The 16403-nt window shown below is 37.1% G+C and overlaps 1 protein-coding gene and 1 pseudogene across 2 annotated transcripts in view; both read right to left on the reverse strand.

Annotated features, from left to right (window-relative positions):
- The window catches only part of crsp7 (cofactor required for Sp1 transcriptional activation, subunit 7), an 11115-nt gene extending 8536 nt beyond the window's left edge, over window positions 1-2579 (reverse strand). The window contains exon 1 of one of the 2 annotated variants that reach the window (XM_016486145.1): window positions 2170-2579. In XM_016486145.1, coding sequence (XP_016341631.1) covers window positions 2170-2241 — 72 coding nt within the window. In that variant the 5' untranslated portion in view covers window positions 2242-2579. The remainder of the gene's footprint in view (window positions 1-2169) is intronic. The other variant, XM_016486144.1, reaches the window with a different exon arrangement.
- Window positions 2580-7065: 4486 nt separating this feature from the next.
- LOC107688473 (CREB-regulated transcription coactivator 1-like) overlaps window positions 7066-16403 on the reverse strand; it is a 14250-nt pseudogene continuing 4912 nt past the window's right edge.

The following is a 16403-nucleotide window of genomic DNA, read 5'->3' on the forward strand; positions in this document are numbered from 1 at the left end:
TTGCAGATACCCTGTAAATAGTTAAATAAAATTCCTTCCTTCATATTTGTTGATATTTGTGTATTGAAAATATTTTTGATTGACATTTAAACTACTATCTGATTTTCTATATTTAAAAAAAGGTATTTTTTTATTTGGGCTAGTTAAATTAATTTTCGGGCTACCAAAATCTGAAGTGTACCTGCCCGAAGGGCTACCAGGGATTTTGAAATTTTGCGAGCCCTGGATTGGGCTAGTTTTGAATAGCAATTGACCCTTTGCAAAAACCCGTCCTCCTTAGCTACTGTTGCCATGTCCAACAAGCCATGTTTCACACGTTTCAAGCAGTGAAAAATACATTGCGGAGCCAACAGGAAAGACAGAGCAGGTTACTTCTGGTATGAAACAAAGTCTGAGCTAGGGCTGCACGATAAATCGAAATGGAATCGAGATCGCGATTCGACAGAAGCTGCTATTGTCATGCGTAGCTTTCAGTGAAGCACGGTTCTGTGATCAGCAGTAAATCTCCATCTGAAGGAGATTTACCCTGGGATGTTTTGCCAATGGTTTAATGTAAAAGCAGATATCGGATATGGGTCACTTTTAAAAGAAGATGTAAGCTGGTCGTCAAAAAATCCGATATAGTCAACAAATTGAAAAAGGACATCAAGAACTGCAGTGTAAATACAGCCTTAGTGTATGATACCCTATTTTTTCTGTAAGCATTTACGAAGTCAGCAAGTGTATGATACCTAGGGTTTTAAAATCTGTAGTAATTTTGTAAAGAAGTGTAGTGTATTCGAGTCTTTAGCTATAAAGAATATCGCTTGAAGTTTCTCAGTGTCAAAAACAAAAACACACCGACACTTGGCACACAACCAAAATTATGTTTCCACACTCTTGTGTCAGACATAAAATATTAAAACAGAACTGATGTACTATAGTTTATCTGTTACAATATGGTGTGTCATAGACATTGCACCTTTCATTTAGAGTGAGTGTGGAAAACGTCTGAACAACTTTTAATCTGTGGAAGGAAGCAGAAACTGTTCATGAACACTTCAATCAATAGACAACATGTTTACCCTCTATTTACTCCAGGGCAGCATTCTGATCCTCCTGACCTTAACCTACCAATTTAACCCCAAGAGACTAGTAACAATGCAATAAACGTTGCATGAACATCCATAGCCAAACAACACCCAAGAGAATGCACTAAGAATTAAACATCTTTTAAGCCGACCAGTGTTTACTCACCATAAAATCTCCAGTGAAGGCAAACTCACTAAAACCCTAAAGTTGGGAATATTTATTGTGACTGCAGTTACACGGATTGTTTATTTCCTAAACCCTTTAAACTGATTATTCCCCTCAAGCTCCTCATTTTTATGGCGAGTTGTTAGCCTAGTAAAACATTCAATGTGGCTGTCACATTTTCCAGTCAGCCAGCAGGTTAGCTCTAGATAGGTCTGCGTGCCCAGTTAGCACAGCAACGTAGCCGGAACAGCTACCAGCTGTGTGCTCAGGTTAGTTCACACACATTCACAAACACCCAGGACAGCCAAGACCACAAATACATGACTGTTTGAAGGCATCGACAGAGTTTTAATCTCTCTTGGTGATTCAAAATCAAGCTAACTCTCTGCTCTCAGCATGAATTCAAATGCTAGCGCTTTGCTAATGCCACTGTCAGCTAACCACATATACCGAGCTCATATTAGCCAAGATATGCCGTGTATAAGCAGGAAACAACAGACAATGTTCACTTGCGGCATTAGAGATTCTGTTAAACTTACAAAACGAGCCGAGAATTTTTTAAATATGCTCCAAAGCTCAATAGCTGATAGCTTGACATGAAGCAGCTAGCGGACAACAGGCTTCCCACAACATGTCATCTGTGTCTGATCGCAACATGCACCTTAAATCGAGGTGGCTGCTTTTATAAAAGCTCTTAAAGTATGCTAATGTTTGAAAAGCAGGGTTATCTCGCGCCTGTCCGGTTGTTTCGTTAGCGTAGCGCGGGGTAAATGTGGCTCCGTCAGTTAGCGGACTGCTAACGGGAGCTCCACATCTGCTCTGCCACACACTCAGACGCTCGATGCGGCGTTTGGCGGCGAGAAATAAGGCTCTAACTGTGTCGTGTCGGGGAAAGTCAGCTTTGGTCGGCAGGAGAGTGAGCGGGTTACTCACATTGCTCTGGCTATCGATGGCCTGCAGCAGCCGGTCTCTCATCTGCTGCGGGGTTGCGGAGGCCGTTGTCATTGCCTGCTCGGTGCGAATCGGCCGACGGGGGAAAAATCCTCCGGATTCAAGAGCTTAATGGATTGCAGGAACTCACAGACCTCTCGGGAGGATTGAGAAGTAGCGGAACCACATGTTTCTGATGTGATTGTTGGCTTGAGAAATGGTCTGTGTGTGTGCGTGTTCAGTTGGGAGATGAAGGTTCGACGGTTGTCGGGTCTCTCCGCCTCATTGCGTCGAGCGCTCTCACCGATCTCAGGAACTCCGCTGGATCAAAACCTCAGGCCCGCTGCATTATGGGAGAGCGCGACGCCGCGTGACGCCATCACGCAGGTTCAAATCAATTCAGCAGCCAGACAAACAATGCAGAACGCAGACGGTTACTAGAACATGACAACCAACACAGTAACTACTGTTTTTTTTAACTAATGCGTTGAAATCTGACAGTTTTATATATTAAATATATGCACATGATATAAACAGCACCATGATAAATATCCAATATAATACACAATGAACATGTTACAAATAATACAAACCGTAGATAAACATTTTAGGTTCTAGACAATAACTAAAAAGTATAAATAACAAAAAGAAAAGAGGAAAAGGATGTCACTTCACTGTGCTATCAACATATTTAAGAATATCAATTTTCTAATAGCCTTCTAATATCTAGGAAACAAAAAATAATGCAAATGAAGACCATTTATTTTATGTATACAGAACTTTCCCTAATAATAGAATACAAATAGACTTATTTTTGTATCCTACGACTATTGAAAAAAAAACTATCACTTACAGTTCGCAAATATATTTGTTTTTCTCTTTATGAATCTATTTTCTATAACAGTTCTTTTCAATATTACTACACTATGTATGGAGTCTATAATTATAAAATAGTTATAAGCACAGACCTAACTTCTCTATTTGAATGTCTCTGAGCACAGAGGAAAATCATACAAACAAATATGCTTTTTAACATTTTTATTCAATTCAATAAACAAATATTAATGCAAAGGTACAAAGACTTAAGCTTCCACACAGAAAAATACAGTAAGGACAATGGAATTTAAGCTTGATAACATTTTGTTTTAAATAAGTAGCACACTTACAAAGCCCACAATGTTTTATATTCTTTTTTTATTATTTTGTTTTCTATTTTTCATAGAAAACATATAGTAATGGGAACATATTTTCCTTTTGTTTTAAAGGGTCAGATAAATCAAACCGCAAAGCTGCAAGGCTATGTTCCTGAAAGCTAGGTTTGCATATTTGGTGAGTAGAGTTATGTCTTGTTGCAAACAATTGGATTAACGTCTGAACTTTGCAGTCAAATGTATGTGCAACATCTGAATTATCATACATTGAAAAAATAGAAATTAGCTGCCTTTGTATAGATATGAACCACCGAGACAGTTCACATTCATTAAATGCACATACTGTAGAGTATTTTAAAGTTTTGTCATGAATGCGTTTCAGTTCCACTGGGTTGCATTATCAAGTTGTCTCTTTAGCACTGTAACAATGTTTTTTTTTTGTATATAAAGGAAAAAATAATACAAAACCACTTCATCAAAAATGATATTTCCAGTTGCAAAAGTTTTAGTAATGCACTAGCAGAGTTCAGATATACTCGGAGCTTGATAACTGCGAAAAAGCAGGACATCACATCGAGACTTGCGGGTATTTTAATATTCAGTACCATGCAGCAAAAGTTCACCCAATATAAAGCAGGTTTTCAGTGTTAAAGGCTGAAGACATATAGAGTCTCATGTAAATGGTTGGCCCTGGGAGAGATTATACATCAAGGTACATAACTGCTTCATTTTTAAATACGGTTGTCCTAAAATACCAAAGAAAATTCTTACCATTGGTCAACAAAAGACACTAGGTAGTCTCTGTGGCAAACTGACAATTGCACAAGAGCATCTTTATATTAAAGACATAACAGTAGCAGACCAAGCATAACTTCAATTTTAAAAAATACAAACAACAAACTTTGGCTTTTTTCAATGGCTTGTCAATTATAGAGAAAGAATGCATGTATAGTATACAAGCAAACTTTCTGCACTATTATTTTTCTGGCCCTATGAAACTGGGCATTTTGGCAAATGAATGATGTGCAAATTAATTTAAAAAAATTAACTATGATTAGGCCTCATCTTAAGAAAAAAAACTTTTTTGAATAGGTTAAAGATGGTTCAAAATCTACTGGCACACTCAAAAATAAGCATTTGCACAATTAAAAACCTATTCTTGTTTGGGACAAAAATAAACTATTTTAAATTTAAAGTGTATTCACTGGTGCGAATTATAGAATACTTCGCATATATTTCTGTTCATATCAAGCTATTAAACAGGATATCTTCAGATTTCAGATCAAAATAATTTTTACTTTTTTTTTTTTAAACATCCGTTTTTCAATTTTATCCTGCAAAATAAAGATCTCTTATTTTTCTGCATTATTAGGACACTTGTGAAAATATTTTTGAATGCAAAGAAAACTGGCCAAGTCAGATATTTGGAAATCTAGGAACTGATTGGATAAAGCAACCACCGCAAAGAAATCACAAAACTGCAACACACTGCAGCAAACAGACCTTGAGCATGTGAAGACAACTTTTACAGTACTTAAACATCAAATTCCCAATGCACACAAAACACAAAATAAAAGAATATCATCCAGAAACTAATAGTTCTACTGCAAATACTACAAAACAAAGACATAAGAAGATATTATTTCACAAAGCTTCAACAAGGTTCAGTGTATAGAGGCTGAAAAGCAAAACTGCATGTACATTTGCAGCAGGGATTCTTTTATGATTTGGCTAGAAGTGTGAGCCCACTTGATAATGAACACAGATCTGTGTGTTTAAACCATGAGTTTGAGGAAAGTGTGAAACCCCTGAACGGAGGGACAGTATAGCGTCCACTTCAAGCATTTTAAAATGTAAAAACACACAGTTCCATGTTGTTCATTTAATGTTTTATATATATATATATATATATATAGTTTTTTTTGGTTTTTTTTTACATACTCCTGATATTTTATGATCTACTCTTATTTTTTAAAATATAGAAATGTATAAGTGTAGCATTTATATACATGTAGACTGTGCATTCATTAGATACTGAATAAGTTATGGGTTACAATGATGACTTTGTCTTGTCTGCATGCTCTCCTTTCTGGACCACAAATGTTCTGGATTGGTTCAGTTCATGGTAATGATACACTATGATCCACAGATGAAGCTTTATAAAAGGTAAAATGGTCTATTATGGTGAACTGAGATGCAGAAAGGTAACCTGCCTTCTTAAATGCATTTCGTTAATATCGGGGTACTTTTATACTTTTTCCTAACACTACATAAAAAAGTGGGTTTTTTTGCGTTGACCAAGTATAAAATCATAAATAGACAACATATACTTCTTTCCCCTTCAAAAATACTTGTCTTAGATTAGAAGGCAAAGTCGGCCAAACAGAGGGGGAAATAGACCCAGTGCACTTAACAGTCACTCAGAGGGGTGAACAAAAAAAAAAAATGGATTAGGTATCAATTAAAGTGCCAAGTAAATGTAGGAAGTGATTTCATGTAGTAAGTTCACAAATGCAGAACACATATATATATAGAGATGTAAAATAAAATATCAAAGAGATAAAAGTGCACAGCTTATCAATCACCAATACTTGTGATGGTCAGACATGCAAAATAAAACAAATAAAACAAACGCTCACAGTTCAATAGCTATGAGTTTCTGTACAATGCAGCCTCTTGCAAATGAAATGGAGAAAAGCAGAGGGCAACTATTAAACACGTGGAAAGGTACACAAACGTCACAGTAACAAAAATAATGCTAGTTTCAGTATGTTTGGTCCTACATAAAAATGATGAAATACATTCTGGTTTCAGCAACGCTATTCTTTTCAATGAGGCAGTCAAGTAAAAGAATATAACAGTAACTGATTACCTGACACATCCGTCCCATCAATTATTGTACATTTTGAACACATGAAGCATGATCCTCATGAAAACAGTTTGTCAGAGACAAAGCACATGTAGGTCATGCTTTTTTATACAGGAAATGTACACGGTGCAATCAGATCCCTTACAAGAAGAATCCCTTATGGAGAATCGAAACGGTTTTCATGCATTAACTGCTTCTGTTTTTTTCCTTTTTGGAAAAGTAAATTTCAGCTGCACAGACTCAGAACCCACAGATGCTGTAAAAGCCGTACGTCTGTTTGAGCCTTTTCTTTAGTATTTTTGTGATTAGTATGTTTGATTATGCTTTGCATAGATATTAATCCAAATCCGATTATCCCCTTGTACGTAGCAGTGAATAGTTCTGATACATATATGCAAACGATCATCATGATCACATACTGTCTTCGTGTTTCTTTCAGAGTAAACCGAGGAACTAAAAAGTAAAGTTTGTAGCATCATTTTGACTGTACCAGTTACCATGGCTGAGATTATAGGCCATACTTTAACACTACATACTGTACATTTAATATACAAGTCTGTTGATTTAAAACACCACATTACTGGCATGAAAAGGTTTCCTAATGCATAACAAATTGCAAGGCAGTTGTTCACTAGCTACTGCCTTTTACATTGTTTGTGTGAATATACTGCACATTTTAAAGGGATAGTTCACCCAAAAATGAAAAGTTATGTCATCATTGACTCACTCTCTTGTCGTTCCAAACCTGTATGGGTCTCTTTTTTTTTGTGTGTGACAAAAAAGTGTTTTCCAAAACAATGAAAGTCAGTGGGGTCCAAATGGTTTGCTTTGGACTCCACTGACTTTCAATGTATGGACAAAAATATTTTTTTCCACAAATAAAAGTCATACAGGCTTGAAACAACACGAGGGTGAGCAAATGATAACAGAACTTTAATTTTTGCATGAATAATCCCATTAAACGTGTAAATGTGTCTTTTGATATTACGATTTCCAGTTGTACACTTTTCAGCCAGATGAATTTGATCATCTTGAGCCACATTAGCACTGTACCACTATCTGAGAACGACGTGACAAAACTAGACATCTATAAAACATTACAATCATATGTTCAGACTGCACTGAAGTACATTAGTGTTAACGTGTTGCAGGTGCATGAAAGCTGCCCTTAAAATGGGGAGGATTAACACTCCGTTTTTAACCATTAATGTTCTTACAAGCAAGGAATATTTGTATAGGAAAATAAATTAAAAACGGATCATAAACAATGTTTTTGGTGGCACATGCATGTATAAAAGTGCATAACTAAATATTCGTATTTAAAGAAAAAGGAAAGCAACAGGCATGTATGGCAGGCATCAGAAGGAGGAAATGAAATGGAAGAACACATGTTTGAATGTTAAGAGGGCTCTTATGTAGTGTCACATTCTCTCTATAGAGCTAAAGGAACCACAATTGCTGAGGTGCGAGTGTATTATCCTAAGAAACGATGGGCTGCTTGCTCAAAAGGTTGATTCATTAGATGTCGCAGCACTGCTTTCCTATTTTTCCCCTAGCATGCTGTGGCAGCATTCTCAGCAATCTCTTCCCAGAGGATGGGCTTTGAGAAACAGGGTCAAAGTGTCCCCAAGACATGCTGATTCTCTCCCATTTAAACACCCATCTCAAAGAAGGAAAAATGAACATGGTATACCTAAAGATTTACAGCCTGTCCATCCGGAAAGCATCTTCTGTTGCAGGGTCGGCCAGAACCATGTCTGGATCGTTGAGCATGTGCAGGCCGTCCAGCGTCAGCGGATCGATTTTCAGCTCATCCAGCGGGAACTGGGAATCTGCGTCAAAGCTCACGTCACCTGTCAGAGAGTTGGACAACTCTTTGTATAGGCTCAGGGGAGACTCTCCTGCAACTAAGAGATGGGTAATATAATATGCTAAACCTTTAAAGGGACCTCTTTGATGTCTGGCTTCACTGCAGCATCATCAGCACACGTGCAGCAAAGGTACATGCAATATTATGCAATATGTAACCGGGCAGATGCAATACCTGTGAGAATGATGTTGGGGATGTTCCCATGGCTGCTGTAGCCTAGCTGCTGCGCGTCCTGCAGGCTGCCGTGGCTCCCGGTGAGGTTTAGTATCGCAGCTTGAGAGTAGTTCAGAGTGGATCCCTCAGTGTACAGACTGTTTGAGCTGATGGGATTCTCAATCATGTTAAACTGCTCCAGCTAAAGAATCAAAACAAATTCAATAACAATACAGTAAAGGTTGATGGAGACAATCAAATCTATGCCCCTGTCTCTTTTGTGTTGTAAGCATGTGCTTTTCCCACTGTGACACTATTGAAGAATAGTTGACAGAAAACACTTCGCCTGTCATCTCAAAGCTTTCAGCTGCCCTCTAGTGGTTTGTACATGTAAGGAGCAAGGAATTAATTGTTTATAGACAGGTTCGTTAAAGAAGAACAAAGTTAATGTTTTGGAATGACTGAGTCAAATTCCGGACCTTAATCCAATTGAAATTTTGTGGAAGGACCCAAAGCAAGCAGTTCATAGGAGGAAACCCACCAACTTCACAGAGTTGAAGTGGTTCTGTACTGAGGAATGGGCTAAAATTCCTACAAGCCATTGTGCAGGGCTGATCAGCAGTTACAAGAAACGTTACTTGCAGTTATTGCTGCAAAAGGGGGTCACACCAGATACTGAAAGCCAAGGTTCACATACTTTTGCCACTCACAGATATGTAACACTGGATAATTTTTCTCAATAAATAAATTGCAAAGAAAATATTTTTGTCTCATTTGTTTGTTTGGGTTCTCTTTGTCTACTTTCGGGACTTTTGAGTCATATTTATGCAGAAATATAGGAAATTCTAAAGGGTTCACAAACTTTCAAGCAGCACTGTATATATATATGGACATAGAAATGCACTAAAATTTTATATTTATGTGACCAGCGGCTTGAAATCTTCCAGATGGGCTAAAGCAGTTAAGGTACAATTCTAATAATTTATATCACAGGCATAATGAGCTCACCTGCTGAGACAAAGCGATGGTCTGCCGAGGGGACAGCTGCTGGTCGTAAAAGGCATCACCAAAGACACTTCCGAGAATGGATGAGTGCTAAAACAAGAACACATTACAAATAACCATCCACGAAGAGGCTCAAGATAATCACTACAAATCACTCACCAAGGCCCTAAAACAACACATTTAGCCCAGGAGAGGATCTAAATCCATGAAAAAGTTATGCGTCACAATTCATGATGCAAGATGACAACATTAATTCTGCATCACCATGTTTGACATGAAGACATTTTGGCTCATTCAAACACAAAAATATGTTGCAAGTGTACTCTACAGAAATGTAACACCTTGTTAAAGCAACAGATGAACAAAGCCTAAATATCTAAAAAAAAAAATAACACAAAATGGCTTTTAGAGACCAAGAGGAAGGAGTTGCACACCATTATTCCCACTCTAAAACTTTCCATCTGGATTCTAACAGAATCCTTACAAAGCAAAAATCTGTGATTTTTTATGTTAAAAGAAAATGACACACACAGACTGTGGCATCCATTGCAGCAGTCAGTGAACTCTGCCCAAAGACAGGGGTGTCTAAACCTGTTCCTGGAGGGCCACTGTCCTGCAAAATTTAGCTCCAAACCTAATGAAACACATCTGAATCAGCTAATCAATGTCTTCAGACTCATTAGAAACTTCCAGCCAAGTGTGTTGGAGCTAAACTCTGCTGGACATTGACCAAGGATTGGACACTCCTGGCTACAGGCAAAGTGACTAAAAAAAATAAGACTATATAATTCTGTCTGATAATATCAACTAGGATTTCTAACCTTTATCAGGTCCATTATTGGATAAAGACAGAGCAGAGATCCTCTGATACATACTGTATAAAACTCAATGTTGCAGTTTAGTATGCCATGTAATTACATGCATATAGTACAATATTAATTTACAAAATTTATGTTGTTTAGATTGCAGAGCCATTATTGATCTATAAAGTAATTTACTTGTACATTTTCAATTTGAATGAAATACTGTATTTCTACAACATTTTCTTTCTTTTTTCACAAACACAAGGAGAGGTCTGCATTCTGAAAAATGTCTCTTCTATTAATTCTCTTCTAGGCTTTTGGCTGAAGCAGCGTTTTTATATATATATATATATATATATATATACACATCCTCAAATCTGTAATTATTTCATGGTTCAAAGCATTTACAATACAATAATTAAACATTTTCAAGACAATAATTTTTGTCATACTGACGCAACCATCAATTTTGCTCAAAATGCACAATATGCACATGATCCGGTGAAAGGATGCATAACAGCAATGGCACTTTGAGTATGGCGTACATTAAAATTGGCATATATCGCTAGTCAGCATGATACACAGAACGTGTAAGTGGTGCTCAGACAAACAGCAAAGCAGCCGGGATCAGAGAGACTGGGAGACACGACTGGACTTGGGACACACAGAGCAGCTAAAGGGACAGGCTCCAGATCGGCTCCAAACAAAACAAACTACAGGAGGAAGCAGCGGCTGCTGGATTCGCCCTTACTTGAGGCGAGCCCCCCGGAGAGAAGCCTTGATTGGAGACCGGAGAGGTTGGAGACTGATTGGCCGAAGACCCCACCCTACAGCGGTACTGCTGGAGGGAAGCAGCCTATACGGGACAACACCAAGTTAGACCAGCAGAGCCCCTGTAGGGGACCTCTGACTCAGGGTATGTGGCCTGTGGCTCTCAACAATTTACAATGTCTCTTGTCATGTAAACTCTGCAGCCAGGACATTTTTACTAGGACCTTGTTATTATAAGACCACTGATTCTTTATAAATGGAAATATATATTTTTTCCCATCTTTACTTGGTAGTATGATATTCCGATTTCTTCATTCTGTCAAGACTGAGGAGGTGTTAAAAACAGAACAAGCTGAAAACTGAGAAAGAAGGAACACAGCTTGTTAAATTTCATTACTTACTCGACCAGTCAAATGTCTGGACGTGTTTCAAATGTGTTTTTTATGATTTTAATATGTTTAATCTAAATGCCTGTCCAGTGTTCATATATGCTTGAAATTAATTTGACAGATATTATAAAGTTCATCTACATACACTACCATTCAAAAGTTTGGAGTCGGTAAGAATTTTCAATGTTTCAGAAAGAAGTCTCTTATACTCACCAAGGCTGCATTTATTTGATCAAAAATTCTGTAAAAATAGTAATATCGTGAAATAATATTACAATTTATATTTTTTATTAAAAAATATTTTATTTATATTAAATAATATTACAAATATATGGAAGCCCGTTTCCGCCACTGAATAATAAATAAAAAAGGTAATTGCGACTTTTTATCTCAAAATTCGGACTTTTTTTCTCAGAATTGCGTGATACAAACTCGCAATTGCGAGTTAAAAAATCATAATTGTGAGTTTATATCTCGCAATTCTGACTTTACAACATGCAATTGTGAGTTTATATCACACAATTCTGAGAAAAAAAGTCTGAATTGTGAGTTTATATCAAGCAATTCTGTGAAAAAAAGTCAGAATTGTGAGATAAAGTCGCAATAACCTTTTTTTATTTTTTATTCAGTGGCGGAAACGGGCTTCCATACAAATAGCTGTTTTCTATTTAAATATATTTTAAAACACCATTTATTCCTGTAATGGCAGAGTTCAAAAGCCATTACTTCAGGGTCACATGATCCTTCAGAAATCATTGTAATATGCTGATTTACTGCTCAAGAAACAATTCTTACCATTATCAATGTTGTAAAAAGTTGTGCTACTTAATATTTTTGTGGAAAACCATGATAGATTTTTTTTCAGGATTTTAATAAACAAAGTTCAAAGTAGGGATGCTCATATTGACCGTTTAACCGTTAACCGAAAGTAAGAATTTTTTAACTGAATAATACAGTTACACAGTTTAAACTTTTTTTTTTTACATATATTTTTTAAGTTTGCTGCATGGTAAAGGAAAAAATAATGCCATACATACAGTATTTGTTTACTCCCGGGAGCATGTCGACACGTGCAGCGTGCATATACAGTACACCTTCACTTAGCCTAGTTAACTGATGTAGTATACGCAACACAATGGCAAGTGGCAATATTGGATAAATGGTTACCAGAGAGTGAATCTGTGAGTGAATGTATGTCAATTCTGAATGGATTATAGTGCGCAATGGGCGCACCCTTTATAATCACTGGAAAGCTGTCACTCATCTTACTTTAAATCATCGCAATCTCACAAAGTTTATTAAAAATAATCAAAGAAGCTTTACACTGCACAATTAAACTCTTATTTACATCATGTCTGCACTTTCTTTGTTTAAAGAGAGAATTTGTGAATGCGTAGAACTCAGCAGAACTTAACAGAACACCGGCATTTTGGGTGGCGAGTGGATTGCATTCATGAAATCACCAGATATGTCTGTGATTGGCTATATTGCTCAATGCTGCTGCAAACACACGGTGAATAGAAACATATGACCAGTGGATGAAAAGTCCCGACCCGCAAATTGACGGGATTTTTGTGATGGTGTTTTTGCTGTGGGTCTAGCAGTTAGCAGGCAGCGCTCCAGTCTATCCGTATGTCGACATGTTACTTAAAAAAAAAAAAAAAAAAATAGACATGTACACTGAGGTAGGCCTGCTATATTTTAATGTCTGACAGGAAAATGGCTATGCCGTTCTTCAAAGCGCATAAAAGGATTCAGTGTGTGTTTTATTTATATTATTTTATTCTATTTTCGTGGCCTAATGGTTAGAGAGTCGGACTCGTAACCTGAAGATTGCGGGTTCGAGTCTCGTACCGGCAGGGATTGTCGTTGGGGGGAGTGAATGTACAGCGCTCTCTTCCACCTTCAATACTGAGACTGAGGTGCCCTCGAGCAAGGCACCGAACCCCCAACTGCTCCCCGGGCGCCGCAGCAAAAATGGCTGCCCACTGCTCCGGGTGTGTGTTCACGGTGTGTGTGTTCACTGCTGTGTGTGTGCACTTAGGATGGGATAAATGCAGAGGACGAATTCTGAGTACGGGTCACCATACTTGGCCACATGTCACGTCACTTTCACTTTCACTATTTTTCTCTGTTCTCAGAAGCGCTGCTGTTGTGTGATAATTTGAGGATTGTGAATCCAGGTTTTGCTGTTGCTCTGTATGCTGCTGTTTCCACGTTAAAATAAAATATTTGTTTGTATTTTTAATGCAACATCACAGATGCTTGTCCATTCTATTTTTTTTTAAATACTAATTTATAATTCTAATTTTATCAGTTAACGGTTAATGTTCGGATAACGAGCAGCGGTTGTCGGTCTAGACAATTAACCGAAATGAGCATCCCTAGTTCAAAGGAACTTCATTTGGAATAGAAATCTTTTGGAACATTATAAATGTCTTAAGACACATTTGATCAATTTAATGCATTCTTGCGGAATAAATTAATTTCTTATTACTGACCACTAACTTCTGAATGGTAGTGTTATTTTTCTTTTCTTTTTAAATGGCTGAAGATGGACCAGAAAAGTATTAAAGTCAAATCTCACAACTGTGACTTTATCTCACATATTTCTTTACCCATCATTAAAAATAAAACAAATCATTGTGAGAACAAACAAAAATATTGTGAGAATGCCACTTCATTTGAATATTTATCTTACAATTACCTGTTTCATTTTTAATAATGTTGTGATAAAGTTGAATAAAGTTGTGAGAAATAATGACACAATTAATTTACTCTGAGATGGAAATTGGCTCCCATAAAACAGTGGAAGAAAGTCAGCCAACAAGTACATGGCAAACATATGAACTCCAATCATTTAAATACTAGTGAGAAAAACGGAAGGTGCAGAGAGAAAGGGAGCTGACTTAAAAAAAAAAATGCTAAAATTGAGAACAATTTTGATTTAGCTTCTTTTCCCCACTACATACTCATTATTGCTATTTTCTGCATGTATGTATAATGAGTAGGTATGCCCACATATTTGACTGGTACAGTATGTATTATCATTTTAAATTAAATTAAACCATTTAGAGCCCTGTATGATCTGACTGACAGACCGTAAATGGAGGTAAGTGTTAAGATGTGATCTTACCGTGTTAATATCAATGCCCACAGAGGTTTGCGTCTGGCTGCCAGAGACAGGTGGCAGCTGGGTGTTCTGCTGGAGCTGGGGAAACCCACCGACCCCCTGTGTCTGTGTGGACGGCTGACTGAAGAACGCATACTGAGCCAACTGCTGCTCCAGCATCATGGCGTCTATCGTCACCGCCTATTCAACACAGATCCAGATTGAGACGCTCTATTAGCATCTGAGTGATTAGATTAACATCTAATGTTTCTTCTGTAACACCAGCTCAACACTTGGAGTAATGAGAGCAGTGTTACCTGTGCGAGAGAGAGCGGAGGAGAGAGGGTGGGTGACAGCTGCTGAAGACTCGGGTGCTGCTGGGAGTCTGTGTTGAGGATCAGAGGAACTACATTCTCATGGCGGCGCTGAACGCTCACTGTCGCTGTGGGCTGGGCTGATGTCACACCTGATGAGAGTAATGACAGACCTCAATCCTTTAGACATACATGATAATGTTGACATTCACACTCATTTACAACTTAAGCGAAAGAATATAATGTTATTAAATGATTTTGTTAGCAGCTCTACAACACAAGCCCGACCTAAACAGCATGTCTCTGTGTGCTTCGGTCCATATTGTGCATGTCAAATAAAATCAACCATAAAAATTGTACAACCTACTAACAACAGAATTCAGTACAGAGTTAGTTACCATCCAGCTAGTAGTTACTTACTAAGCCTTACTAATGTGGACTTTCCAATTTATGTAAGAACTTAGGAATGGCTGGTGCAACCCTTCCCAGATGTTGAATAAATAGCTACTAATGATTTTCAATGAGTGTGAAAATCCATTTAGATAAGATGATATCAAATTTGATGAAAAGTTAGAGGCTAGTAGACAAGAGTTATTAGATTGTTTTAACCAGAGAGAGAATAAAGTGGCATCTAATACATATATAATACAATATTTGGGCTTATCTTGCCCACAAATGTCCAGAGTTAGCATTCATAATCAGAGTGTTATGACAGTAACAGCACAGGACATCTTTACACACAAATACATATCTTAAAACTGGTTCTCAGAGGGACGAGGCCTCAGCAAATTTCAAAGGGGGCCTCAAGATAACTTAAAATAATTTTAATTAACACAAACAAGCATTAAATTAAGCTAAAGCAACAATATATGAGATAAATCAAGATTAATTCACCCTCTCAATAAGTGTATTTTTTTTCTTTGAAGAAACCGAATTTCCACAGTCTAGAAAACCCTGGATATGTGAGATAGCCTAATTTTAAAATTGTGATTTCTATATAACATGTAAAGTAATAAAATCTTAAAACACTGTGGGTATTTTTTTATAAACAACATACATTTTTCTAGTTATGCCAAGCACTAAATTATTTTACTGTGCAGAAAAGTAATAGTAATTTTTAAAACTATCTTTCTCCAGTAAATTACAAACATTTTATTTTAAAAGTAGCAAATTAATGCTATTTTTAGCTCAAGCTTTTATCACCTTCATCCCTAGCCAAAGTCAAACCTTACTTATGTAGAAAAGACTTTGAAATTGTTATCCATGCTTTTATCTCGTCATGGCTTGATTATTGTAATTCATTGTTTTATGAGTTGCCTGTCTCTTCCATTTCCCATCTTCAAATGGTCCAAAATGTGGCTGCTCGTTTGCTTATGGGCAATAAACGGAATAATATTACACACATCTTACACTCTTTGCATTGGCTACCGGTTCAATACTGCATTGATTTTTCAAAATTTGCTATTTGTTTATAAAGACCTTACAAATGTAGCCCCCAAATACCTCTCAAACATAATCCTTATTCTCAATCCCACTAGATTGCTTACACCATTACCTAATAGAGCTGCTCCAATGGTGTCTGAGTTCAAACTAGGGATGTTAATTTTCGATCATTTCCATGATCGATCGTCGTTTAAATTAACGATCAATTAATCGTTAACCTTAATGCTGCAAAATGCGTCTATGCAGCCCGGCATAACAGGATGTGCAAAAGTTACTCAAAAAAAAAAAAACGCTTTCTCACCCGATTTAAAGGGGATTTAGTCTGAATAAAATGCTAGTAGCAGGATTGTAAAATGA

This window comes from Sinocyclocheilus anshuiensis, unplaced genomic scaffold, assembly GCF_001515605.1.
Source record: "Sinocyclocheilus anshuiensis isolate Anshui unplaced genomic scaffold, SAMN03320099.WGS_v1.1 scaffold329, whole genome shotgun sequence".
Taxonomy (NCBI): domain Eukaryota; kingdom Metazoa; phylum Chordata; class Actinopteri; order Cypriniformes; family Cyprinidae; genus Sinocyclocheilus; species Sinocyclocheilus anshuiensis.